The sequence below is a fragment of the Schistocerca piceifrons genome, chromosome 8, assembly GCF_021461385.2.
Source record: "Schistocerca piceifrons isolate TAMUIC-IGC-003096 chromosome 8, iqSchPice1.1, whole genome shotgun sequence".
Lineage (NCBI taxonomy): Eukaryota > Metazoa > Arthropoda > Insecta > Orthoptera > Acrididae > Schistocerca > Schistocerca piceifrons.
Window position 1 is genome coordinate 137,844,033 of NC_060145.1, and position 26,244 is coordinate 137,870,276.

Genomic DNA, 26,244 nt, shown 5'->3' on the forward strand with positions numbered 1-26,244 from the left:
GAAGTAAAGCTGTGAGGACGGGGCGTGAGTCGTGCTTGGGTAGCTCAGTTGGTAGAGCACTTGCCTGCGAAAGGCAAAGGTCCCGAGTTCGAGTCTCGGTCTGGCACACAGTTTTAATCTGCCAGGAAGTTTCATATCAGTGCACATTCTGCTGCAGAGTGAAAATCTCATTCTGGAAACATTAATGTGGGTTGTGCCTGTAAAGTCTTATACCACAAGGAAGAAAGCGAGAGGATTTGTTATGGGTGGCCGGTATCCTCATTCTACAACACAAAAGTACATGTGGAATTATACAGCTCTTTATTTACACGAACAGGAAGCTGTTACTTAACTTGAATAGAGTCTATGTTTTGTAGCAGTCCTTTGCAGACTGATGTAACATCAATAATAGTAGTACTACTGTAGTCACTAATCTGGCCACTATGTACTGTGATGAACTATACCGGCTCTACGAGTAAACTGACAGATGCCAAACTGCATGAATAAGTGAGTCAGTCCCTCCGGTCAGCGTCGGCGGCCTAAATACTTGCCGCCGAGAGAGCGTTGGCGGCGTGGTGCTTGTGGATGTGTCTCTGGCGTCTCTCGTGATAGGCGCGCTTGATCCAGATTAGATTAGATTAGTACTTGTTCCATAGATCATGAATACGACACTTCATAATGATGTGGAACATGTCAGCTTAAAAAAAGGTGTCTATACAAGATATTACATTACACAAAATATCACATGACAATATTTTTTTTGTGTTGGGGAAATTACCCACTTGCTATGTCCAAAAATTCATCTAATGAGTAGAAGGAGTTGCCATTCAGAAATTCTTTTAATTTCCTTTTAAATGTTATATGGCTCTCTGTCAGACTTTTGATGCTATTAGGTAAGTGACCAAATACTTTTGTGGAAGCGTAATTTACCCCCTTCTGAGTCAAAGTTAGATTTAACCTTGAGTAGTGAAGATCATCCTTTCTCCTAGTGTTGTAGCCATGTACACTGCTATTACTTTTCAATTCGTTCGGATTGCTAATAACAAATTTCATAAGTGAAAATATATATTGTGAGGCTACAGTGAAGATCTCTAGCTCTTTAAATAAGTGTCTGTAGGACGATCTTGGATGAGCTCCAGCAATTATTCCGATTACACGCTTTTGTGCAATGAATATGATGCCATACGAAAGCAGAGAATGAAAATAGGCGTGGTAAGTTAATTTACTCAGATGTTCATCTCCAAAATTTGCAATGACCCTAATAGCATAAATAGCTGAACTCAAACGTTTCAGCACGTCCTCAGTGTGTTTTCTCCAGTTCAACCCCTCATGAATGCATACACCAAGAAATTTTGAATATTCTACCTTAGCTACCGAGTTCTGGTCGAAGTCTATATTTATTAATGGTGTCATTCCATTTACTGTGTGGACCTGTATATACTGTGTTTTGTCAAAGTTTAATGAGAGCCCATTTGCAGAGAACCACTTAATAATTTTCTGAAAAAGATCGTTTACAATTTCCCCAGTTAATTCTCGTCTGTTGAGTGTGATGGCTATACTTGTATCATCGGCAAAAAGTACCAGCTGCCAGTGCCTGCAAATCGATCTTCGCACTTCATCTTTGCCGATCGGTGTGCTGGCGATAGCTTAGGGCCAGCACAGCGCCCACCCTTCACCGTTATGTGAGCTTACAATCTGCTGGAACCACTTCCAGTGAGGTTTCTGAATATCTCTAGAGGATCAGCAGGCTGTTCTCTCCAACAGCAACGCAAGGATGCTGGACGCTACCTTCTGGAGTGAAGTCGACGTTCCACTGAGTACAGTCCGGCACTCTGGTTATCCCTGTCCATTTGAGAAATTTCATTGTCCACAGACCATTGCCTCACAGATGCCGCTTTATAACACGCTGCGTTGTCATGCTGATATAAAGCATCACCGTTCTCGAAATGCTCCTGGACTGTATTCAGCACCTGCTGTTGTAAAATTTATTCACTTTCTTTCGCATTTAGCATATTCTTAAACGCAATAAGGAGATCACAACTTAACCAAGAAAAAGACACCCCATAATGCAACACCACCTCCTCTGTACTCTAGTGTTGGCACTGCACATGGCGATAGGTAACGTTCTGCAGGCAGTTAGCGTGGTTCGTCACTCCAAATCACTAGTTTCCAGACATTTCCAGTGACGTCATTCTTTACACCACCTGAAGCGCCACTTAATACCGACTGCAGAAATGTGACCGTTGTATGACGTGTACCCATTTTTTTAGCGCCCTACAGACATTCATTGTGCTACCTGGACTGCTGGTAGCACTTGAGAACTCATGAGTCACAGAACAGAATTTGGTATAAAACGACGATCTGTAAAGTGGTCACGACGTCAATAACTCTTATTTAATTCTCTTGATGGTGAAGCTTTTTGAATAGAATTGCCGCTTTCAGCTATACAATACCCATCGTCAGACTTTACAATAAAAGTAAAAGAAAGTACATTACGAACCACTACATTAAAAGATTGAAAGCAAAGTTCTTATAAAAACACAATATCCCTCTTATTCTGCTGTTTTGCAACAAATCATAACATATAAAAATAACGCCAGTCAGAACCGCCATGCATGCTTCATCCAGTTATATGCAAAACGATCCTACAGGTTGGTTGATGCACACATAAATATACAAAGTATTTAAAAGGTAATTCATTTTAAAGTATAGTTCTTTAAAATATTCTCGGTTACATATGAGAAAACAAGATTTCCTTTTAAAAAAAGTCTAGACATATTATTTCAATGAAGATGGGCTGATGTCGATTACCAATACGAAACACGACGTGGAGCTAACTGCGTGCTGCGTCCTCACATCCCGTCCTCTCGATACTGGCTCACTTCTGTGTTCCATTCCACACTCGGTTTTGGTCATATGTTCCGTGACGTCACGTCAAGACATCCAACGAGCACACCCCTGAGCCCTGATACATTTACAGATGACATAAAAGATCACACACTTGTCGTGGTGCAGGGATACCTAAATATTTAGCCCGTCTGAAATTGCCTGACATCCATCACACTTGAAACAGTCCATCTTAGCTGAGCCATAGTCAATCTGTTCGTGATTTGCTTGTTTGGAGTTCACGCCACTTTTTGGTAAGTGCGTTTGTTTCTCTGACGTACTGTTCCCAGCGATACATTACACCACTGCAGCGAGATTTTATCTCAATTTGTCGTCTGTAATCAAGCACGAGTTTCGTGACTGTTCCAATTCATGGTCTTTGTTCCGATTGGATTGTTAACATCTTCGTCAGTATGTTCAGGCTGTGGCGGGGTTCCGTGTGTGACGACGCGGCCTACAACCGCATGCAATACTAAGAGCTTTGTCTAATCTGATCACTAGTTCGGCTTCGACATGCAGGTCGCAGAAGTGGCGTCAACTCAAAAGACTTGCACTAGACGACAGGTCTACCCGACGGGAGGCCCTAGCCACACGACATTTCTTTCTACTAGGTCGGCTATATTCTCCCACGTCCAATATTTGTTTCCATAAACTTGGCTACAAACGCATGCGATGGTAAGGCTTTGTCTAATCTGATCATTAGTTTGGCGATATTCTATCATATTTGATATTTGCTTACCTAAGTGAAGGACTGGTTGTATAAGCCTACAGCTCAACTCACGAATACTTGTGTGTCTGATTAACGTACTTTCACCGTTATTGATCGCAGGCACTTGTAATTCTGTCGTGTCCATGTTGCACGGCATATTTTTGAAAAAGGGAATGCTACTTTCTTTTTCAAATCATGTAGGCAATATTTCTTACTTTCCTACATGCAGTGATGTGTAACCTTTCTTGCTTGTGTACATGAGCTTCAATTAATAGGTAATATTATAGCAAGAAGAGGCAGCCGTTGCAGAGCTGACATGAGCATGAGTACATTGCACAGGTTTTGCATCTAAAGTAATAAGACGCTTAATGTATTTCATTATAAAACACGCATCTTTGTTTTAGTTCAAGCTAGTGTGGGGCTCACTCCAACATGACGGTGTCCTTGTAAGTGAAGGAATGCATATAGGGTGTTACAAAATGGTACGGCCAAACTTTCAGGAAACATTCCTCACACACAAAGAAAGAAAATATGTTATGTGGACATGTGTCTGGAAAAGCTTACTTTCCATGTTAGACCTCATTTTATTACTTCTCTTCAAACGACATTAATCATGGAATGGAAACACACAGCAACAGAACGTACCAGCGTGACTTCAAACACTTTGTTACAGGAAACGTTCAAAATGTCCTCCGTTAGGGAGGATACATGCATCCACCCTCCGTCGCATGGAATCCCTGATGCGCTGATGCAGCCCTGGAGAATGGCGTATTGTATACAGCCGCCCACAATACGAGCACGAAGAGTCTCTACATTTGGTACCGGGGTTGCGTAGACAAGAGCTTTCAAATGCCTCCATAAATGAAAGTCAAGAGGGTTGAGGTCAGGAGAGCGTGGAGGCCATGGAATTGGTCCGCCTCTACTAATCCATCGGTCACCGAATCTGTTGTTGAGAAGCGTACGAACACTTCGACTGAAATGTGCAAGAGCTCCATCGTGCATGAACCACATGTTGTGTCGTACTTGTAAAGGCACATGTTCTAGCAGCACAGATAGAGTATCCCGTATGAAATCATGATAACGTGCTCCATTGAGCGTAGGTGGAAGAACATGGGGCCCAATCAAGACATCACCAACAATGCCTGTCCAAACGTTCACAGAAAATCTGTGTTGATGACGTGATTGCACAATTGCGTGCGGATCTCGTCAGCCCACACATGTTGATTGTGAAAATTTACAATTTGATCACGTTGGAATGAAGCCTCATCCGTAAAGAGAACATTTGCACTGAAATGAGGATTGACACATTGTTGGATGAACCATTCGCAGAAGTGTACCCGTGGAGGCCAATCAGCTGCTGATAGTGCCTGCACACGCTGTACATGGTACGGAAACAACTGGTCCTCCCGTAGCACTCTCCATACAGTGCCGTGGTCAACGTTACCTTGTACAGCAGCAACTTCTCTGACGCTGACATTAGGGTTATCGTCAACTGCACGAAGAATTGCCTCGTCCATTGCAGGTGTCCTCGTCGTTCTAGGTCTTCCCCAGTCGCGACTCATAGGCTGGAATGTTCCGTGCTCCCTAAGACGCCGATCAATTGCTTCGAACTTCTTCCTGTCGGGACACCTTCGTTCTGGAAATCTGTCTCGTTACAAACGTACCGAGCCACGGCTATTGCCCCGTGCTAATCCATACATGAAATGGGCATCTGCCAACTCCGCATTTGTAAATATTGCACTGACTGCAAAACCACGTTCGTGATGAACACTAACCCGTTGATGCTACGCACTGATGTGCTTGATGCTAGTACTGTAGAGCAATGAGTCGCATATCAAAACAAGCACCGAAGTCAACCTTCCTTCAATTGGGCCAACTGGCGGTGAATCGAGGAACTACAGTACATACTGACGAAACTAAAATGAGCTCCAACATGGAAATTAAGCGTTTCCGGACACATGTCCACATAACATCTTTTCTTTATTTGCGTGTTAGGAATGTTTCCTGAAAGTTTGGCCGTACCTTTTTGCAACACCCTGTATAAAACAGTTGGATTTTGGAGAACCGGTACATGGTTAACAGGTATGCAGAACGAGTACAGCGTCACTTTTAGAGGGAGTATTATCTCATGGACAAAACGAAGAGAATAAAGAAGTACAATTTTCAGTCTGTTCCATTAACAAGTGGTGCGCTGACGGAACGACTGCCTGTCCAATGCTGTATGTCTCGAAAATCCACGCACTGGAGAAGACATCTCAGGGACCATGCTTATCAGGAAGACAGTTGCTTCGGTGGCAGTGCTCTATGCCTCCCTGAGTATTTGTCTATAGTATCCCTTTGATTTTCCTTTTCTCCTGTTCCTTATCTCTAGAAATTGTGACATACTTAGACCTAGGATCAAGAACTAGTGTTATTACTTGAATACGTACTGTATGTTGACACTGATTTTTACGTCCTGTCCACAGAAGCAAGCCAAACCAAGTGTCACATTGCTTTGAAAATGTGTGTATGATATCTTAAATAACTTCCAGTTACGTTGTGTGGCCTTTAAGTTTTAACTATCACTTCAAATCAAAAATGCCATGTAATTAATTTTTGTTTGTTTACAGTCGTACTACAAGCTGAAATGCCTGCGGCAAAGTACTAGAAGATCCGAAGCAAAATTGCGCAGATCATTGACAAAGTACAGACGGATTGCACCATTTGGCTTCTCTGCCGACGTGCTACATTAGCTTGGTGTAGAGACATAAATGTTTACCATGACTGTAGACATATACTTGTAAACAACCAAAAAGTTAATTATTTAACTTTTTTTCGACTTGTGAGCCGAGCTTTCCTTTTTTCGTAAATATGAATTGCCATTTATTGCGATCTTGTCGTAAATATCTGGTTATGTGTTCTGCAGTTTTCAAGAAACAAATTGTCACTGGCATTGCCAGAAATGTCATTAAGTATTACTACAGCCAACGAGAATCTCTTATCAAAGCTGCTTGATATAGCATGGTTAGAATTGTATCAGTACCTGTGCTTCCCTTGTGTTACACATGGTCGGAAGATGAAATATTCAAGTACAGTTACGTGAGAATGTAGCCTTATTTAGCTTCAATTACGTGATATGTAGCCTTAACAAATTATATTGAGAACCAAATTAGTTTCCTTTTACGACGACATTACTGTCCACCAGTTGAAGTACAGTTTCTTGTTGCGCAAAACAATGTGTAGTTTTCACACTGTCCCAGACGCACACTCAGACTTTAAACCCACTTTCGCAGGTACCGCGTGGTGCGCACCAAGTCGGTGTACGTGGGACGCGATGAGCCGATCGGCAGCGCGCTGGCCAAGAGCAAGTCTGCGCCCTCGCAGGGCGGCACCAGCTACCGCGCGCCCATCGCCACAGCGCCCCCCACCCCGGCGCCGCTGCCCCTCTCCACGCCGCAGCAGGAGCCAGTCAGGTGAGTGCACGCCGCGCTGCTCTGATGAAGGACTCTGAGCGTGACGAAAGCTCTTGTTCCACAACCAGCAGCAGAGGGTCAGACTTCCGGTCAAACGTAATAGGCATGAAACCTTCCTTGCCGACTGCGCCATAGTGTTGGACGAAGAACCACTCCCCTCTTTCTGCTGTGTCATGCACTAGACAAATTACACAACTTATTGTTCCATAGACTACCTCCAAAATGTTTGGTGATAGACCCTGATTAACCGTCTGTACTTTTACAAATACACACTCAGTCTAAATAACTGCTGCTAGCCTGACTTTGACCCACAAGTCAGGGTTGAAACAACCACTTCTTCAACATAACTAAGCTCTATAGCAGCCTACCCACTTTTTTAAAAAAAACTCTAGGACCTGACCACTGAATTGGTAAATGAGCACAGCAAATAGTAGCTTCAGTTATCAGCTGTTTTCTAGAATTTCCTCTACGAGAAAACAGTCTAAAGTTGAAAAAGGAGAAAGATACACACACAAACACCACAAATTTCCACTGAAACATGTGGACTTTATTGCTGTCTGTAAGACTTCACCAAGCCTGTTTCATCATTATCAAACACTACTTCCAACTAGCTGATGTCTCTATGGTCTGATATGAGACCGCTGTCTGCTTAGCAAGTGCTTCTTCACTGCACCATTTCTCACAGAAAAATGGAAATTGTCTCAGCCCTTGACACCCATGCATTTGCCAATCATTTTCTTTCCATAACAAAAGAACAACTTTACTGATCAAATAAGATCAATGGGCTTCTGACTTCTTACATGTAACAGTTCTTAAATCACAGGGTCACCACATATGGATCATGACTCCAGTCCAACTCCTAAATCGAATGCTAGCAGAGTCCTCATTTTGTGGGCTATCAAAACTTAACATGCAGACATATTGGCCAATTAGCTCTAGAGCAGAACATACACATTTCAATTGGCCCTCTCTTACTAATGCTCATAGTATCTGCTGTGATGTGCTGCTTCTTGCCAAGCCTATGAGAAGTTTCTTTCCTAAAAGGTGTTAGAAAAAACAGGCTTTCTACAGAAACCACCAGGATCAAGCTAGACCACCAGCACTTACCCACATTAAGGTAAAAGCATTCCATTATCTTCAGACTGCAGAATAGTCCTTGTTCCTAGAAACAGAAAAACCAGCTGTAGTATTCAGAGTAGCTACCAGCACTAGTCTACAGGTGCACCCAAGTAATGATATATTACAGGTAATATATTACCCTATGAAGTAGTACATGTGAAACACTGGAGTTAGCTATTTCTTGTCAAAAATAAAACAGTCAAAGTATTTGAGATGTAGTATTACAGAAGGGTTCAAAATATTAAGTCGACTGGTAAGATAAGAAATGGAAAGGTAAACAAAAAATCCTGAATATCCTGTTATATTATAGATCAAAATTATATGAAATTTGTACAATAAATCGTCGATGCCATCTGATGACGGGCTCAGCCCCAGAACTAGACGTGATGAAATAAAGCATATATCAAGAAGTGTGGCTGGCTGCAGTTTTTTCCTTCAGTGAGAGCTACCACTCCACTGTGATTGGGCGAGCGATTGCTGCCCTACTCACACACTCGTACACTAATTATGTCCATTTTAACATTTGTGTTGTATATAACTCTGTCCCAGGCACAAATTACAGTAGCTGATATAGAGCACCCTTTTTAAGTCATACCAATATTTTAACGCTAGTAGCTGTAAATTTATTTACATATCAAAACAGTGGAACTAAGAAAAATACGTTCTCATAAATGGGAGGCAGTATGGTTATACAGTCAGTGGATGCTACAGTAACTCATCACTATTCTCATATTAGACTGGCTACTCAAAGAAGGTGTGGGTGCCGTTCTGCACTCTAGTGATCAGAATATGTGGATGCAACTAAGGAATAAAACGCAAGGATGTACTTGAAGATATGCAGCCAAGTGGTTGTGGACAGTATTTCGACGACCTATCCAGCCATCTTCTTCAGGTTATGCACACATAACTGCACGACTCGAAAATATTTCGCAAAAAATGGAAACAACAGCAACTCAGCTGTATACCCAGAAGCACATCAGTAATGAACCACACCGAGAAAACGTGAGAGGTCACAATAAGACATAGGTTTTTTTTGTAGAAATTGTGAAAAAAAAGACGTTTCCCATAACGTTTAAGTATCTCCTCGAGTATTGTTTTGATGTTTGCGAGCACGTTCCATTTTTTATTCTTCTAGTTAATTTAAACAGGACCAAGTGATTGGCGCTGGTAACCCTACATCTTCCATTCTGAATCATCAGCCGATGCTTGACTGGGGTGTCAGTTCAAAGCTGGATACAACATGTAGTAAAATCCCAGTCGCGTACATAATTTGGCCTTGCCCGGTCTGTTGGTACTGAGTCCTTTCTCCTGACCTTTTACAGGCGGCCCGCCCTGGGCTACTCAGCTCCCGCCTTCAGCTTCAGCCCGCCGGCGTCGGTCATCTACCCTGGCTACCAGCCCATCTCGTCCAACGCTATCCAGCCGCAGTACTCCGGTCTGCCGAGCAACTACCAGGTAAAAGGACTCAAGTAACCCCTTGTAGACCATTGTTTGTATTACACCAGTTTACATTATCGCATCACAGCAATATGAGATCTGTGCTCTATAACGTGCAGTAGTTCTGTAATGTTAAGCACTTATTACTAAGCACTCCGTCTTCAGGCCACGAGTGGCCTACCGGGACCATCCGACCGCCGTGTCATCCTCAGTGGAGGATGCGGTAGCAGGGGCGTGGGGTCAGCACACTGCTCTCGCGGTATTCTTGACCGAATCCGCTACTATTCGGTCGAGTAGCTCCTCAATTGTCATCACGAGGCTGAGTGCACCCCGAAAAATGGCAACAGTGCATGGCGGCTTGGATGGTCACCCATTCAAGTGCCGACCACGCCTGACAGCACTAAACTTCGGTGATCTCACGGGAACCGGTGTATCCACTGCGGCAAGGCCGTTGCCTAGTTCTGTAATGTACACTATAGAATACACTGATCAGCCAGAACATCATGACCACCTACCTAATAGCTGGTATGTCCTCTTTTGGCACGGATAACAGCGACGACACGTCGTAGCGTGGAAGCACTGACGCCTTGGTAGGGCGCTTGGAGGGAGTTGGCACCACATCTGCACTGACAAGTCACCTAATTGCCATAAATTCTGGGAAAAGGGGGGAGGGGGTGATATGCTCTGAAGACACGGGTTCAGGACCCATGGATGCCCACGTGAATGTTCCCCACAGCGTAACGGATCTTGTCTCTGTCCCACGGTACAGGTGTCAACGAGTTGTTCCTCTGGAAGGCGACGGATTCGCGCCCTCCCGTCGGCATGACGATGAAGTTGTCGGGAATCATCAGACCGTGCAACACTCTGCCACTGCTCCAACGTGCAGTGCCAATAGTCACGTGCCCAATCAGTCGTACTTGCCGATATCGTGGTGTTAACATTGGCACACGCACGGGTCGTCGGCTGCAGAGGCCCATTATTAGGAGTGTTTGGTGCACTGTGCGTTCAGACACGTACTCTGCCCAGCATTTAAGTTTGGTATTAGCTCCACCACAGTTCGCCGCCTGTCCTGTTTTACCAGTCTGCTCAGCCTATGACGTCCGACATCTGTAATGAGTGTTGGCCCCCCAACCCCACAACGTCTGGACGTGTTCTCACCCTGATATCGCCAAGTGTTGAGGGAATCACCAGAGTACTCCTCGATGAGTCGTGCAGTTTCCGAAATGCTCGTGCCGAGCCTTCGAGCAATAAAAATCTGCCCTCGGTCAAATGCAGATCTCGCGCCTTGCCCATTCTACATACGGACAGCCGGCTTAATGATACTACATGCAACCTGCGTGTGTCTGACTAGCAGTCATTCAAAATGTTCAAATGTGTGTGAATTCCTAAGGTACCAAACTGCTGAGGTCATCGATCCCTAGATTTACACACTACTTAAACTAACTTAATGCTAAGGACAACACTCACACCCATGCCCGAGGGAGGACTCGAACGTCCGGCGGGAGGGGACGCACGATTAGTAACATGGCGCCAGCAGTCATTCCTTGGCAGGTGACGCTGCTATCGCCTGTACGTGTTTATATCGATAGTGGGTCGGTGGTCTTAATGTTCTGGCTGATCAATCTATGTTATGCATACTTGGGCAAAGAGAAAAATAGAAATATGAAAAGCAATCAATCACTATAAATGAATAAATTTTGAATGTAGCAGGGATCGAATTGCATTGAGAAAGCAGTGAAAGAAACCAATGAGAAATTTGTAAAAGGAATTAAATTACAGGGAGAAGAATTAAAAAGTTTGAGGCTTCCCGATGGCATTGTAATTTTGACCAATATGGCGATGGACTTCAAAGATCAATTGAATGGAATGGATGATGTCTTGAAAGTGAACACAGACAAAATGTTAATGCAGTGTAATATGGTTAAATCAGACAATAATAAGGGGATCAGTTATTGAAACGGAACAATGAATATGACATAAGTAAAGAGATTATAAAATGAAGCTATCAACAGCAAGCAAAGCTTCTCTGAAAAAGAGAAATCAGTGCATGTAATTCTAAGGTAATGAGAAGTAACAGAAATGAGATTAGCAATAAACTTTAAAACTGGCGACCGCAAAGTAGACAGAGTGACTGAATTCTGCTGTCTTGGAAGCAAAATAACACATGACAAACGAAACAAGGAGGACACAAAATGCAGACTAGCATAAGTAAGAAGGCCATTCCTGTCCGAACAAAGCCTGCTAGTGTCGAACATCGGCCGTAATTTGAAGAAAAAAATTCTGGAAACGTACGTTTGCGGTAAAGCATTATACGAAGCTGAATGATAGAAAACTGTAAAAAAAGAATATAATCAAAGCTTAACGCATCTTGTCCTATAGAAAGATGTTGAAAGTTAGGTGGACAGATATGATGAGAAATGGGGAGGTACTCTGCAGGATCGACAACAAGAACAGAGACGATGATAGGACGTGTGTCACGACATCAAGAAAGTGAAGTGTAGAGGGTAAAAATGTGGAAGAAGGCAGTGATCGGAATATATTTAACAAATAAATGAGGTCGTTAAGTGGGAGTGATTTTTAGAGACACGGGAGAGGAAGTCGAGGCCATCTGCATCAAACCAGTTAAAAGATAGATGTCACAAAATAAAACAAATAAAAATATGTGTTGTGAAGTCCTTTCCTGGAAATATTTGTGTCTAGCGTAGCCCCATACGGATTTAAAACAAGGAGGATAAGTAATGCAGACAAAAGGAGAACGGTGCAACAGGAGACCAAGTAACTAACGTGGAGATACTGGGAGAAAAGGAACCTAATTTCTTGTCTAGCATATGGATCACAGTGGTACAACTTCCGCAAATATAGTATTACTTAGGAGCAAACGACGGCATCAGCTGAGCTTTTATTTTTATTTTTGATTTCCACGATTCGGCCACTAAGGGGATTTTCCAGTGATTGTATGGCTGTCGTCGTGAGAATTTGAGTCTGTGTGTGTACACGACGATAGACATATAACAGATGAGTCGTGGAAGGTTGAGTGTTTGTACTCCTACGATGATACACATATAACTAGTGGGAAAGGGGCTTGGTGGCCAAAGCCAATCTTGGTAATCAAAAACAAAAGTCAAACTGGTACTGTCATTTGATACAAACAAAAGAATTTTACCGCACAACCTGCCCAAAAGAAGAGATTGGTTAATAAGACACATCTTGAGACATTATTGGTAATGGAGGAAAATGTGTGGACGTAAAAATTGCAGAGGCTGACCAAGGCATGATCACATTAAGCACGAACACGAGAAAATAGAATGCAACAGTTACACATAGATAGAGGTATTTGTACTGAATAAATTAGCTTGGAGAGCTGCATAACTAGACTTTGGTTCAGGACCATAACGACATCTACCAAAATCCCATTATGTAGCGAAATTGTTCTATGTGAAATGAATAGGAACATTACTTGTTTCAAATAGGCATGTGGTTCTAAGATAACGAAAATCATCTGCTTAGACCACCTTATATCCCTGGTGCGCTATATTCCTGGATCGATGTGCATGCAACTACACGCGCACTTAATACGTTCCAAAACGCCGCGCATAAAAACAGAATTTTCTGTTGCTCATACCACGGGTTTTGTTGGTGATAAAAAGGTAGCGTCAAGTGTTTTGGATAGCACTTGGGTTAGGGACCATTTGTATACAGAACAGAAGAATAGCCTTAGTATCATTATCCTATAGCACAGGGTCAAAGTATGATTATTACAGGCGTTCTCCTGCTTAGGCAAATGGAGCAAATCGGTTGGTTCTTTTTACATTTGATGTGGTTTACGGTGAACCTGATGGAACTTATTGAGGCCCCACCAGTTCATGGGCGGGCCCTCGAGAATTGCCACAAAAAGGTTTTTTACCATATTCCCGCCATCACCAGTGAAGCAACACCCAGCCTCGGATTCCAAGACGGCTATTCGGGGAAAATGACTGAAATTTATTAGATATATTTTTAAGATCCCGGTCTCGAACAATGTTGAAAATTTTCTTCATATCTTTATCTGTTTTCTAGAGGCAGTGGTTCAAAGTTACCCTACCTTTACACGAAAAATACGCACGTAGAATCCGGTGTGAGGCGAAAATGTGGTTAATAAAGTGACGTAATGCTGAGAAATATACTGTAAAGTGTCTCCGCTATCATCTGGAAACCCCATGTTGTAGTTGTGGAGCACTTGCAAAACAATTCTGCACGTAAAGTACGGTCTAAAGTGTAAAATAAGATTTGAGCTATTTCAATTTTACATAAGTAAAATATCTAAATCTACTGACCAATACTTTTCTTTTCATAGGAGTTACATGCTCTGTTGCAGCAGGAAAAAGAAGTAAATCAGTGGAAAAATGTTCCTCTGGGATCACAAAAAATGCGTATACAAACCTGTTTATCTAAAATATTCTGATTGAAACGACAGGCATAAGCTGCCCGTTTTAAAATTTCCCAAAACTTTTGTCATGGGAACATATTCACCCTTTTGTGGCAGTGGCAAAGAGCTGGAAAAGTAATAAATGCTGGAAGATGGTAGACAGTGGCTGTGTTCTAGAAAGAGCGAAGGAGATAGTGGCAGTGTGAGAGAAAGAGACGCATACAGTGCAGTGGAACATAGTAGACAGTGACAGAACAGTGCTAGGGAAAGAGTGAAGGAGACAGTGCCAGGGGGCGGGAGAAGAAATAAAGAGAAAGGCGAAGAGGTGGGAACCAGTGATAATGAGAGACAGAGTATATGACAATAACGACGAGTGAGATAGTGACAGAGAGAAGAGACAGCAGCAGCACTAGTAAAGAAGACGAAAGGAATAAGATGTTATGGGTAAGAAAGAGCAAGAGGGAGACAATGACGGAGAGAAGAGACTGTAGTTGTAGGGGACCGTGGCTGTGATGCAGGAAAGAGTGACAGTTCGAGAGACACAATGAGATAATGACTGTGAGTTGGGCTGAATGTCTGAGTGAGAAAGAGCAACTGGGCTTGGGGGGGGGGGGGGGGGGTTATGAGCGATGGACTGGTGGGTGTGAGCGTGTAACTGTTAGGGTGGCTTGTAGAAGTTTGACGTGAGCTCCATGTTAAAAAAGCGTCGAATATGTTTGCATGCCAAAATTTTTGGGAAATTTTTAAAGGTGCTGAGGAAGACAGAAACATATTCGCATCTCTGCTCTCCGATAGTACCATTTTTCCGCTGGTAGATAGTGTGTATGCATTTTGATGACATTTATCAAATTTTGTTATAGACTAAGATTTTTAAAACAATCTTGGTAAACATTTTTGGAATACAGTGATCAATAGATTATTATATTTTAACTAAAGTTCAGTCTTGATCACAACACTTATGTTCCAATAACATAGGTGACCGGTTTCGGTTATATTTATATAACCATCTTCAGACCCATGGCTTCCGTGAAGGATGGTAGGCGGAGCTCTCCTCAGTTGACTTCGTAGCAGCTGAGGAGAGCTCCGCCTACCATCATTCAAGGAAGCCATGGGTCTGAAGATGGTTATATAAATATAACCGAAACCGGTCACCTATGTTATTGAGACGTAATTGTTGTGATCAAGACTGAACTTTAGTTAAAATTGTGTTTGTGCAGCAGGTAGCCATGTTTTCAGAGAAAAGTGTCGGACTTGTAAAATCACTGACACGTTCGACATCGCAGCGAGTTCTCACGAATGTGTGCCACGGAAAGTGTCTAAAAGCTGTACTGAACTGAGGCACACTTTTCCCGCAGTACCAGACGGCGTCGCCGCCGGCGGCGGACCGCTACGACAACGCGGCGGCCGGCTACTACCAGAACACTGTGCAGCCGCCCGTGCAGGCGCACACGCAGTTCCCGCTCTATGACGGCATCGCCACCACGCAGAACGGCTTCAGGTAACAGCGAGTTCCACTCTGAACACTCCACTGCTTACCGACTCTGCACTGATCGCCATTTCTCTCATGCTCGCAAAGAACAACAAACACGTCTCATCTTCTATCCAAAGGATATTTTTCCTTGTTTATAAGACTGTGTCTACAGGGTGGTCCATTGATCGTGACCGGGCCAAATATCTCACGAAATAAGCGTCAAACGAAAAAACTACAAAGAACGAAACTTGTCTAGCTTGAAGGGGGAAATCAGATGGCGCTATGATTGGCCCGCTAGAAGGCGCTGCCATAGGTCAAAAGGCTATCAACTCCGTTTTTTTAAAAATAGGAACCCCCATTTTTATTACATATTCGTGTAGTACGTAAAGAAATATGAATGTTTTAGTTGGACTACTTTTTTCGCTTTGTGGTAGATGGCGCTGTAATAGTCACATGCACATGGCTCACAATTTTCGACGAACAGTTGGTAACAGGTAGGTTTTTTTAAATTAAAATACAGAACGTAGGTACGCTTGAACATTTTATTTCGGTTATTCCAATGTGGTACATGTACCTTCGTGAACTTATCATTTCTGAGAGCGCATGCTGTTACAGCGTGATTACCTGTAAATACCACATTAATGCAATAAATGCTCAAAATGATGTCCGTCAACCTCAATGCATTTGGCAATACGTGTAACGACATTCCTCTCAACAGCGAGTAGTTCGCCTTCCGTAATGTTCGCACATGCATTGACAATGCGCTGACGCATGTTGTCAGTTATTGTTGGTGGATCACGACGGCAAATATCCTTCGACTTTCACCACAGAAACAAATCCGGGGACGTCAGATTCAGTGAACGTGCGGGCCATGGTATGGTGCTTCGACGACCAATCCACCTGTCGTGAAATATGCTATTCAATACCACTTCAACTATTGCAGCGCCATCTATCACAAAGTGAAAAAAGTGGTCCAACTGAAACATTCATATTTCTTTATGTACTACACGAATATGTAATAAAAAATGGTGGTTTCTATTTTGAAAAACGCAGTTTCTACCCGTTTGACCTATGGCAGCGCCATCTAGTGGGCCAACCATAGCGCCACCTGGTTTCCCCCTTCAAGCTAGACAATTTTCGTTCTTTGTAGTTTTTTCGTTTGATGCTTATTTCGTGAGATATTTGGCCTGGTGTCTATCAATGGACCACCCTGTATACAGGAAATTGTGGTGGAATAGGTCTTCTAAATGTAGAATATAAAATCTGTGGGAAAATTCTTAATCAAGGATTACGAACTATCGCTGATGCAATATTCTCAGAAGAACAGTAAGGCTTCAGGAAGGGACGTTCGTGTTATGACATTTACACTGAAGAGCCAAAAACACTGGTACACCTGCCAAATATCGCGTAGGGCTCCCGGGAGCAGGCAGAAGCGCCGCACCACGACATGGCATGGACTCGACTAATGTCTGAAGTAGTACATAAATACCGCAGGGCTGTCCATAAATCCGTAAGAGTACGAGGGGGTGGAGATCTCTTCTGAACAACACGTTACAAGGCTTCCCAGATACGCTCAGTAATGTACATGTCTGGGGAGTCTGGTGGCCAGCGGAAGTGTTTACACTCGGAAGAGCGCTCCTGGAGCCACTCTGCTGCAATTCTGAATGTGTGTGGTGTCGCATCGTCCTGCTGGAATTCCCCAACTCCGTTGGAATGCAGAATGGACATGAATGGATGCAGGTGATCAGACTGGATGTTTACGTACGTGTCACCTGTCAGAGTCGTATCTAGACGTATCAGGGGTCCTATATCACACCAACTGCACACGCCCCACACCATTATAGAGCCTCCACCAACTTGAAGAGTCCCCCACTGACATGCAGGGTCCATGTTCTCGTGAGGTTGTTTCCATACCCATACTCATCCATCCGCTCGATACAATTTCTATCGAGACTCGTCCGACCAGGCAACATGTTTCCAGTCATCAATAGTCCAATGTCGGCGTTGACGGTCCCAGGCCAGGCGTAAAGCTTGAGGCGTAAAGCTTTGTGTCATGCAGTCATCAAGGGCATACAAGTGGGCCTTCGGCTCCGGAAGCCCATATCAATGATGTTTCGTTTAATGATTTGCACGCTGACACTTGTTGATGGTCCAACATTGAAGTCGGCAGCAATTTGCGGAAGGGCTGCAGTTGCGTCACGTTGAATGATTCTCTCTACTCGTCGTTGATCCCGCAGGCGCTTTTTCCTTCCGTCGAAGATTAGATGTTTTTTCGGATTTCTGATTTTCACGGTACAATCGTACGGCAAAATCCCCACTTCATTGCTACCTCGGACATGCTGTGTTCCATCGCTCGTGCGCCGACTTTACCACCAAGTTCATACTCATATAAATCTTAATAACCTACCATTGTGGCACCAGTAACCGAGCTAACAACTGCTCCAGACACTTGTTGTCTTATACAGGTGTTAACGACGGCAGCGTCGTACTCTGCCTGTTTACATATCTCGGTATTTGAATACCCATGCCTATACCAGTTTCTTTGGCGCTTCAGTGTATGTTATCTTGCTTTATCTATCTCGTACTTATGTTTTGCGTACGAGCGTAGTAAAACTGAGGAGAGAGCAACTTCCTTAAAAGTATTAGCTTCCTTACGAATTAGTCGATTAAATTTAGATAATACAAGCGTGAAGAGCTTTAAGCAGTATATTGATAGTCAGTAGACAGATAAAGATTAATGTGACATCGTAGGCTTTCCCGGCGTAACAGGTCTTGAAAGTCTCTTCGGGTTTGCTGTCGGATCCTAAAATCAACTCGATTCGATATTTCGGCGATCCAACTGGTCACCATCTTCAGGAGAAAGCTGCTTCTGCTGATGAGTCTCGCTGAGAACTGACGTCAGGCTGCCAATCGACATCCTATATTGGCCACCGTACCGTACACGGCGCATGCGCCGCCCATCACAGTTGCTGCCCTTCATTACTGTGCAGGTGACGCTGCCCTTAGTAAAACACTGGCGGCAACGATAAATCGCATTCAGAAACGATATTCGAATACTCGGGCTGGCCGCACTGAAGAATGTTCTGTTTTAATGTGGGATAATATAGGATTCCAAGTCCTGCTAAGAGGAAACCCACAGTCTCTGTCAATTAAATTATCCGCCAAACTAATTTCAATTGCTTCTTTGTAGACACTGTTCCATAAACCGGAAGTGTTGGCAACTATCACAGTTTCGTCTAATTTCATACCGTGTCCCTCATTTAAGCAGTGTCCTGCTACTGCCGATTTTTCCGGCTGTTGTAGTCTCGTATGATGGCGATGTTCCACACACCTGTCGTGAACTGTGCGAATCGAACGGCCGATGTAAGCCTTCCCAAACTGGCACGTAATTTTGTGTACACCGGGTTTCCTAAGCCCCAAATTTTAATGTGGTATCTCTGTTTAGACGAGTCCCTCTGGAAGAGTCCCTTAGTTTGATAAGTGAAAAACTGGATGAAGAGTTGGTGAAGCTTTCTCCTCATGTGCTGACATCCACGTATTTCTTATTTAATGACAGCATTTTTGAGTAGAACGACGGAGTGGCTATGCGTAGTCCTTTATCACCCGTAGTCGCCAATTTATTTATGGAGGACTTCCAGCATATGTTACAGAGCACTTCGGCTTTGCAACCAACGTGCTTCTGTAGATATGTGGATGATACTTTTTTCGTCTGGCCACATGGACGCGATGCTTGCAATAGATTTTTGGACTACTTCAGCTGTCTTCATCCCCACATTTAATTTACCGTGGAGGTTGAAAGTGATGGGGTGCTTCTATTTTTAGATGTTATGTCTTATAAAAAGTCCGCAGCTCGTTGTCGTGCGGTAGCGTTCTCGCTTCCCGCGCCCGGGTTCCCGGGTTCGATTCCCGGCGGGGTCAGGGATTTTCTCTGCCTCGTGATGACTGGGTGTTGTGTGATGTCCTTAGGTTAGTTAGGTTTAAGTAGTTCTAAGTTGTAGGGGACTGATGACCATAGATGTTAGGTCCCATAGTGCTCAGAGCCATTTGAACCAATCTTATAAAAACCCAGATGGTACTTTGGGACATAGTGTTCACCGAAAGCCGACGCACACGGATCGGTATCTGCATTCTAAGAGTTGTCACTCATCACACCGACGCAGTTGTGTCTTTAGGACTTTGGTACGCAGAGCTTATGCCATTTCCAACGTGGACAGCTTAACACAAGAACTTGCACATTTGAAAGCTGTTTTTAAGGGAAATGGTTACTCTGAGAAGCAGATTCGTCGGGCTATGGCGTTTGGACCACCACTGGAGGTGCATGAAGAGGAACATAAATCAGTGGCCTTTATCCCTTATGGCAGGGACATATCGTTTAAGATAGGAAGAATTCTAAGGAATTTTAACATTAAGAGTGTGTTCCGTACACCTTCTAAGATTAGGGCACTACTCGGCCCTGCGAAAGATGGTTTGGGGCTTAGAAAACCCGGTGTATACAAAATTACGTACCAATGTGGGAAGGCTTACATCGGCCGTTCGATTCTCACAGTTCATGACAGGTGTGTCATCGCCGTCATACGAGGCTACAATAGCCGGAAAAATCGGCAGTAGCAGAACACTGCTGAAATTAAGGACACGGTATGAAATTTGACGAAACTGTGAGAGTTGCCAACACTTCCGATTTTTGGAACAGTGTCTACAAAGAAGCAATTGAAATTAGGTTGGCGGATAATGTAATTAACAGAGACAATGGGTTTTCTCTTAGCAGGACGTTAAATCCTGTACTATCCCACATCAAAACAGAACGTTCTTCGGTGCGGCCAGCCCGAGTATTCGAATATCGTGCGATTTATCGTTGCCGGCAGTGTTCTATTAAGGGCGGCACCACATGCCCAGTCATGGAGGGGCAGCAACTGTGATGGGCGCATGCGCCGTGTACGGTACGGTGGACTATATGGGACGTCGATTGACGGCCTGGCGTCAGTTATCCAGGCGATCATAGTAGGCAAAACCACCCCTTCCTTCCGCCTCCTCGATTTCTACATCACCATCTATGGCCGTCCTATCGCCCTCACCCCCACCCTTAAGTACCTTGGTGTTACCCTCGACCGTCGCCTCTCCTGGACCCCTCACCTCCGGACGATCCAAGCCGAGGCATGCTCCCGCCTCTGTCTCCTCAAACTCCTTTCCGGCCGAACTTGGGGTCTGGACCCCTCCACCATCCTCTATACCTATAAATCCCTCATTCGCCCTATCCTTTTCTACGCCCACCCTGCCTGGATCTTCGCTCCCCCAACTTTTTACAAATCCCTTCAGATCCTAGAATGCCATGCTCTTTGCCTCGCCTATCGCATCCGTCTCCCCTCCCCCACGCGGATCCTGTACAACCTAATTCCCTTCACCCACCTCCTTCTTTTCCTCGAACAGATACGGATCCTCTACACTTCCCGCAAACTCAATCCCCCTCACCCGCTGGTCTCTCCCATCCTCTCCCACCCCCGTCTGCTGTCGCGCCTGTACTTCCACGTCCCACCTGCTCTCCATCTCTCCACTCTCCACACCCTCTCCCAAGGTGGCTTCTGTCAGCTCCCCCTCCGTGATGATGCCATCCTCCCCTCCATCTACCCCTCCTACCAACTTTGATCCTCCCTCCCTCTTCCTGTGTTTGTTCCTTTGGGCACCCTCTCTCCCTTCTCTCCCCCTTCCCTCCCTCCTCCCTTTCTCCCCACTCCTCCCCCGGGCTTCCCCTACCCCTCCTCCCATCTCCTCTGCCATTGGCATCTTTGTTCCCCTCTCTCCCTCCTCCACCGCCTTCCTCCCCTCTTGGCAGGTCCCCGGACTCGCACACGTTACGTGGACATTCGCGAGCTGGAGATAATCGCCATCCGTTTCTCGTGCGTGCCATCGTGTTTTGTGTTTAGTGTTCGTCGTCACGCTCCATCGTTCACATGTGCCATCGAAATCATCAGTGTTTGTGCGTCGTGTCAACAGTTTGTAGTGTGGATTATCGTCGAGTGTGAACGGCTCCATGTTTTGTATTCTATGTCTACTGTTTTTTACCCGCCATTATGTCAATTATGAGTATTCTTTCTGTTTTCTCATTGTCTAGTCTAAGGCTGAAGAGCAGCGTAGACTGCTGCTGCCAGCCTACCTGTTGTTTGAACAGGTATCAAAATTACAATAAAAAAAAGAAAAAAAACGTCAGTTCTCAGGGGGACTCATCAGAAGAAGCAGCTTTCTCCTGAAGATGGCGACCAGTTGGATCGCCGAAATATCGAATCGAGTTGATTGTAGGGTCCGGCAGCAAACCCGAGGAGACTCTCAAGATAAAGCTTAAATTTCTGTGATGTCCTTTCCCATGTTAAAGTAGATCTTGACACTTTTCACATCCTTGAAAGTTCTGCTTTTTGATTAGATCTACGTAACAAGATAAATGAATGAATGAATGAATGGCACACTAAGTGAAAAGGTAGACACTCTGAAAGTCGCTAACTGTTTGTCGCACAGCAGGCTATGCAGAAGCACAAGTGCCTCCAGACGTGTTACGTGCGTTTTGGTCGTGTTTCAGGTACTACCTGCCCCGTCAGTACCAGGAGGAGGAGACGCTGTCGCAGGACCGGCGAGCGGGCAGCTTCGGTTACATCGACCCGTTCGGCATCCGGCGCGTCATCTACTACAACACGGCCCCAGACACCGGCTTCGTCCACCGCAAGAACAATCGATACGTCGGCTTCGACGCGACGCCCTACGACCCCCGCTTCTGAGCGCTTCGCCGGATCCAGTAGTAGCTCTCCTGGAAATATGGCCCTCGTCTGCCGGACACTTGTTCTTTATTGCTGCTGTTATACCCGCTTTCGCAAAGGCAAAACGCCCAAAGTTGTTACGTTAGTATTCGAGAGTTTCCGAGATCATATTTTTCACCTTCCCTCCTTCTGTTCATTCGCAAGTATTTGAGGTGATTGATAGAAGATACCACGGTCTCTGACAATGCCCTCTGCTACAGCTTTGTTTATTTATTTATTTTCATGTGGCCTTCAAATTTTCTCTGAGTTTACAGCTAAGGCGGATATAGTGCAGTACAAATCTTCGATTATTTTAATCGAGACGATAATGGTGTATTGAGGAAAACGCAAACTTGCAATATGTAAACTACGTTCTCATAATTCACTTAGCTTTTGGCAGTGCTATACCATATCACAGGAGAATCAGTTTTGTTAAATGCCAATGATAGCTTTACAAAGACTATATATTAACACGACCGCTTTAATTCCTAGACCTTTACCAAGAGCTCCGTCACAACACAACTCCTGTTTGGCTGAGCACGTACTAATGGCCTAAGGCCCAAACGTAATTATGCACTTTTCGTGCTACTGGAACTGTCAGTAATAAAACTGATAACGACAGTTGTAGATGCCCAAGTCCGATATGAGAATCGTGGTGTAAAAAAAAAAACTAACAAGAGAATCTGTTCCCAGTTTCGCGTCCCTTTTCGTACATAACGAAATAAATATAAATCTTTTCCTTTTTTGAAGTCAGTGTTTCGAAAGGTTTAACGCCGTCCAGCTCTTTTTATCTTGGATAGCTCTATGCATCTCTAAAATCTTGCTACAAGCTACATCCACCAGAATATGTATTAAATATTTCGCATTTCGATTTTTATCTTCTTCAAGAATTTTAGTCCATCGTCACGTTAGCTATCTTGGATGCACCAGCTGTCCTTCACTTTGGTAACTGTCTTCTAGACTTCTAACCTAGATTATTCTTTTTTCTACCTCTTATTTTCTTAGTATATCTGCCTATCTGATTTTTAACATTGTTCCATACCACTGCATTCCAAATCATCTCAGTTTCTTCTTGTGTGAACTGCTTATGATCTGTGTTTGACAGACATGTACAGTTTCAGAAACATCATCGTCTGTTCTGTGACAATATTTGACGGCATACTCTCTCTTTGACTGAAGAGTGTTTCGTTTTCCGCCCATAATCTACTTCTGATTTGTTACGTGCTTCAACCACCAGGTCTAATTTTGTTTTCTTGACAGCGTGATTCACTCGCTTCATCTATTACTGCATCTTCTCGGAATATGTAGTTACCATATTCACTATAGCTCTATGCATCTCTCAAATCTTGTTACAAGCTACATCCACCAGAATATGTATTAAATATTTCGCATTTCGGTTTTTACCTTCTTCAAGAATTTTCGTCCATCGTCACGGTAGCTATTTTGGATGCACCAGCTGTACTTCTCTTTGGTAACTGTCATCTAGACTTCTAACCTAGATTATTCTTTCTTCTACCTCTTATTTTCTTAGTATATATGCCTATTTGATTTTTAACATTTTTCCATACCACTGCAATCCAAATCCTCTCAGTTTCTTCTTGTGTGAACTTCTTATGATCTGTTCCATTGTTTTTTATATATATTTCCTCCTATCTCTGTTATTAACTCACATTTATATGCAACGTAGCCTGTCAATTCTAAGTGTTCTCTGCTTTCCGCCAAAAGGCCGTTGGTATCTCTGCATCATGACAATACAACTTGCAAATTCATCGCTCAAAAATTATCAAGCTGGTTTTCTAATCATTGGTCCTACAAATTCTAGAAATAAATGGGAACGTCTGTGCCAGCTCTTATAGCAGTCATAATCCTTTGTTCACTTAATATACGGGCGCCACAGCAATTTTTTTATTTCACTCGCGGATATAGTAATTCTGATCGACGAGAAGCAGGGCCATATTTCCAGGCACTAATAGGATTGGAGCTTTGGATGCGCTGCAGCCGCAGAATCATCTCACCGTCCCCGTAGCAAACAGAGCGAGGTTCGCACGAGTGAAGCAACACCCACGCGTTGTCCGTCGCACAGCCCGTGAGTGGTCGCAGGGCGGTTCCCGTCTACTCCAGAGTTTCCGCCTCGAGGTCGAAGCTCTGTCCGAGTAAACGTGTTGCCGTCCCTTCCCTTCGTTCTTACGCACCTTCAGACCCCCACCATTAACGCAGAAAACCATCTAATTAATACGACACTCTTTCTAACATAAAAACTAGTACATTTTTCTGTATTTACAAGGCATTTACTGACACCCTAAATCACTTAAGGCAGCATCGACTCATACCCATACACTCAGACATATCTTTTCAAGTAATAGTTTATAAACGGTTGGAAGTACCGGAACACGTTAACAGACTGTGGTAAGATACAAAAGGGATCGAATTTTCTATGTGGTTAATAACATTTTTATGAATGGAGATGATGATTCATCGATGTATTTTTAATGGAACTATACACTTCTTCCGGAATATTCGACAGTTCTTGAAAAGAGCAGTGCAATGATTAGCTTGTCAAGTCTCCATACAGCGAAGCTGTTCGAAGAAAGAGGCGAGGGATATGCTAAATATGAAAACGCAGTTTCATCTCCAGTGCCACATAAACATTGCGTAATGGAGCAGCACTCTCGGTATCCATAATTACAAGACTTTCCACGCCTCTTAACGAAATGTGATAGCGCTAACTTTAACGAGCATCATATGACTGTTCACTTCTTTTCAAAGACTCACCAATTCCATAAAAAATTATAATTCTGTTTCAAACCATAGGCGTCTCAATGTCTCGGAAAGTAACCGTAAGGGAAATACCCTTCCCTTTGCCTACTGGTATCTCGTCTTTATATATTCTGTTCTTTCTGAAACAGTAGGAATGACATTTTTATGTGGTCCTCCTCTATAACTAGCGCAATTTGTTATTTAACAATTACAAAATAGGCATTGTCATTGTTTGATTATACCTCGGTGTATTGTACGATTTACCTAATCAGGAACTGAGATATGTTATCAGCAATTTCTAAAATTTTCACATCTCCCATTTTCACATCCTTACATTTAATAACAAGTTTTTAAACTTACACGCCGTTTTTTGTTACATATTTTCCTACCTAACCTCCAGTCTTATGCAGGACATTTTCTACATTTAAGTACCTTCCCCTTGCATTACTGCAGAAGACTGCATAACTACTTGCAAGGAACATAAAAGAATAAAAAACGAAACGATCCACTTAGTATACCTGAAACTTCCCACATCCCAGCATCTGTTCATCCATTCCCAAAAGTGATCATATTTGTACATTCATTCCTTCTTACGTTCTATTTCCCTATTCGGTTCTCACTAACGAGGATAGTGATGTCACTGCAGTGACTACAAGCAGCTATACTCCCACCTAATAACTTTAAAGACGACGTCCAAAACGGCTGCTAGCGAATTACGTCGGTGTTCGATGCGTCGTGTTGGAAGATGAAGACAGCAACGCAATGTTAACCATTTTCATAACGTAACTGTTATGTTTGTCTACTTTGACGTAGTTTATTCCTTATCACACTGTTTCACGTTGAACATTTTAGGCTAGAGTAGATTAGACATTTTTTATTTATATCTTACACGATGGTAGCAAGTAATTTATATTAAATATTGCAGTGCAAATAGTACAGTTGTGAACTGTAACACTCGAGCCTGTACAAATTTGATATGAATAAAAAGATTTGTTACAATTTACTGTATTTTCTTAGCAAATGTGACATAATTGACAGAGAACATTCACAGTCGCTGGTGCTTGTTTCAAGGTTCGCGTGCGCCTAGCTGTGGAGAAACATACCTTCCTCAGCTAACTCTTCCATGAACTGAGCATGTTCCTTATAACGCGTAACTTTCATAGCTGTGTAATTAGAAGTGCCATACACATCGCTGACACTTCTTTACTATGCCTAGCATTAGTCAACCATAGTTTCGTTTTAATTTATTG

General features: G+C 43.5%; 1 protein-coding gene across 1 annotated transcript in view; it reads left to right on the forward strand.

Moving 5' to 3' along the window:
- LOC124711257 overlaps window positions 1-25,993 on the forward strand; it is a 321,437-nt gene extending 295,444 nt beyond the window's left edge. The window contains exons 4-7 of the mRNA XM_047241229.1: window positions 6,847-7,026; window positions 9,468-9,600; window positions 15,343-15,485; window positions 22,024-25,993. Of these exons, the coding sequence (XP_047097185.1) occupies window positions 6,847-7,026; window positions 9,468-9,600; window positions 15,343-15,485; window positions 22,024-22,219 (652 nt within the window). The 3' untranslated portion in view covers window positions 22,220-25,993. The remainder of the gene's footprint in view (window positions 1-6,846; window positions 7,027-9,467; window positions 9,601-15,342; window positions 15,486-22,023) is intronic.
- Window positions 25,994-26,244: the final 251 nt, after the last annotated feature.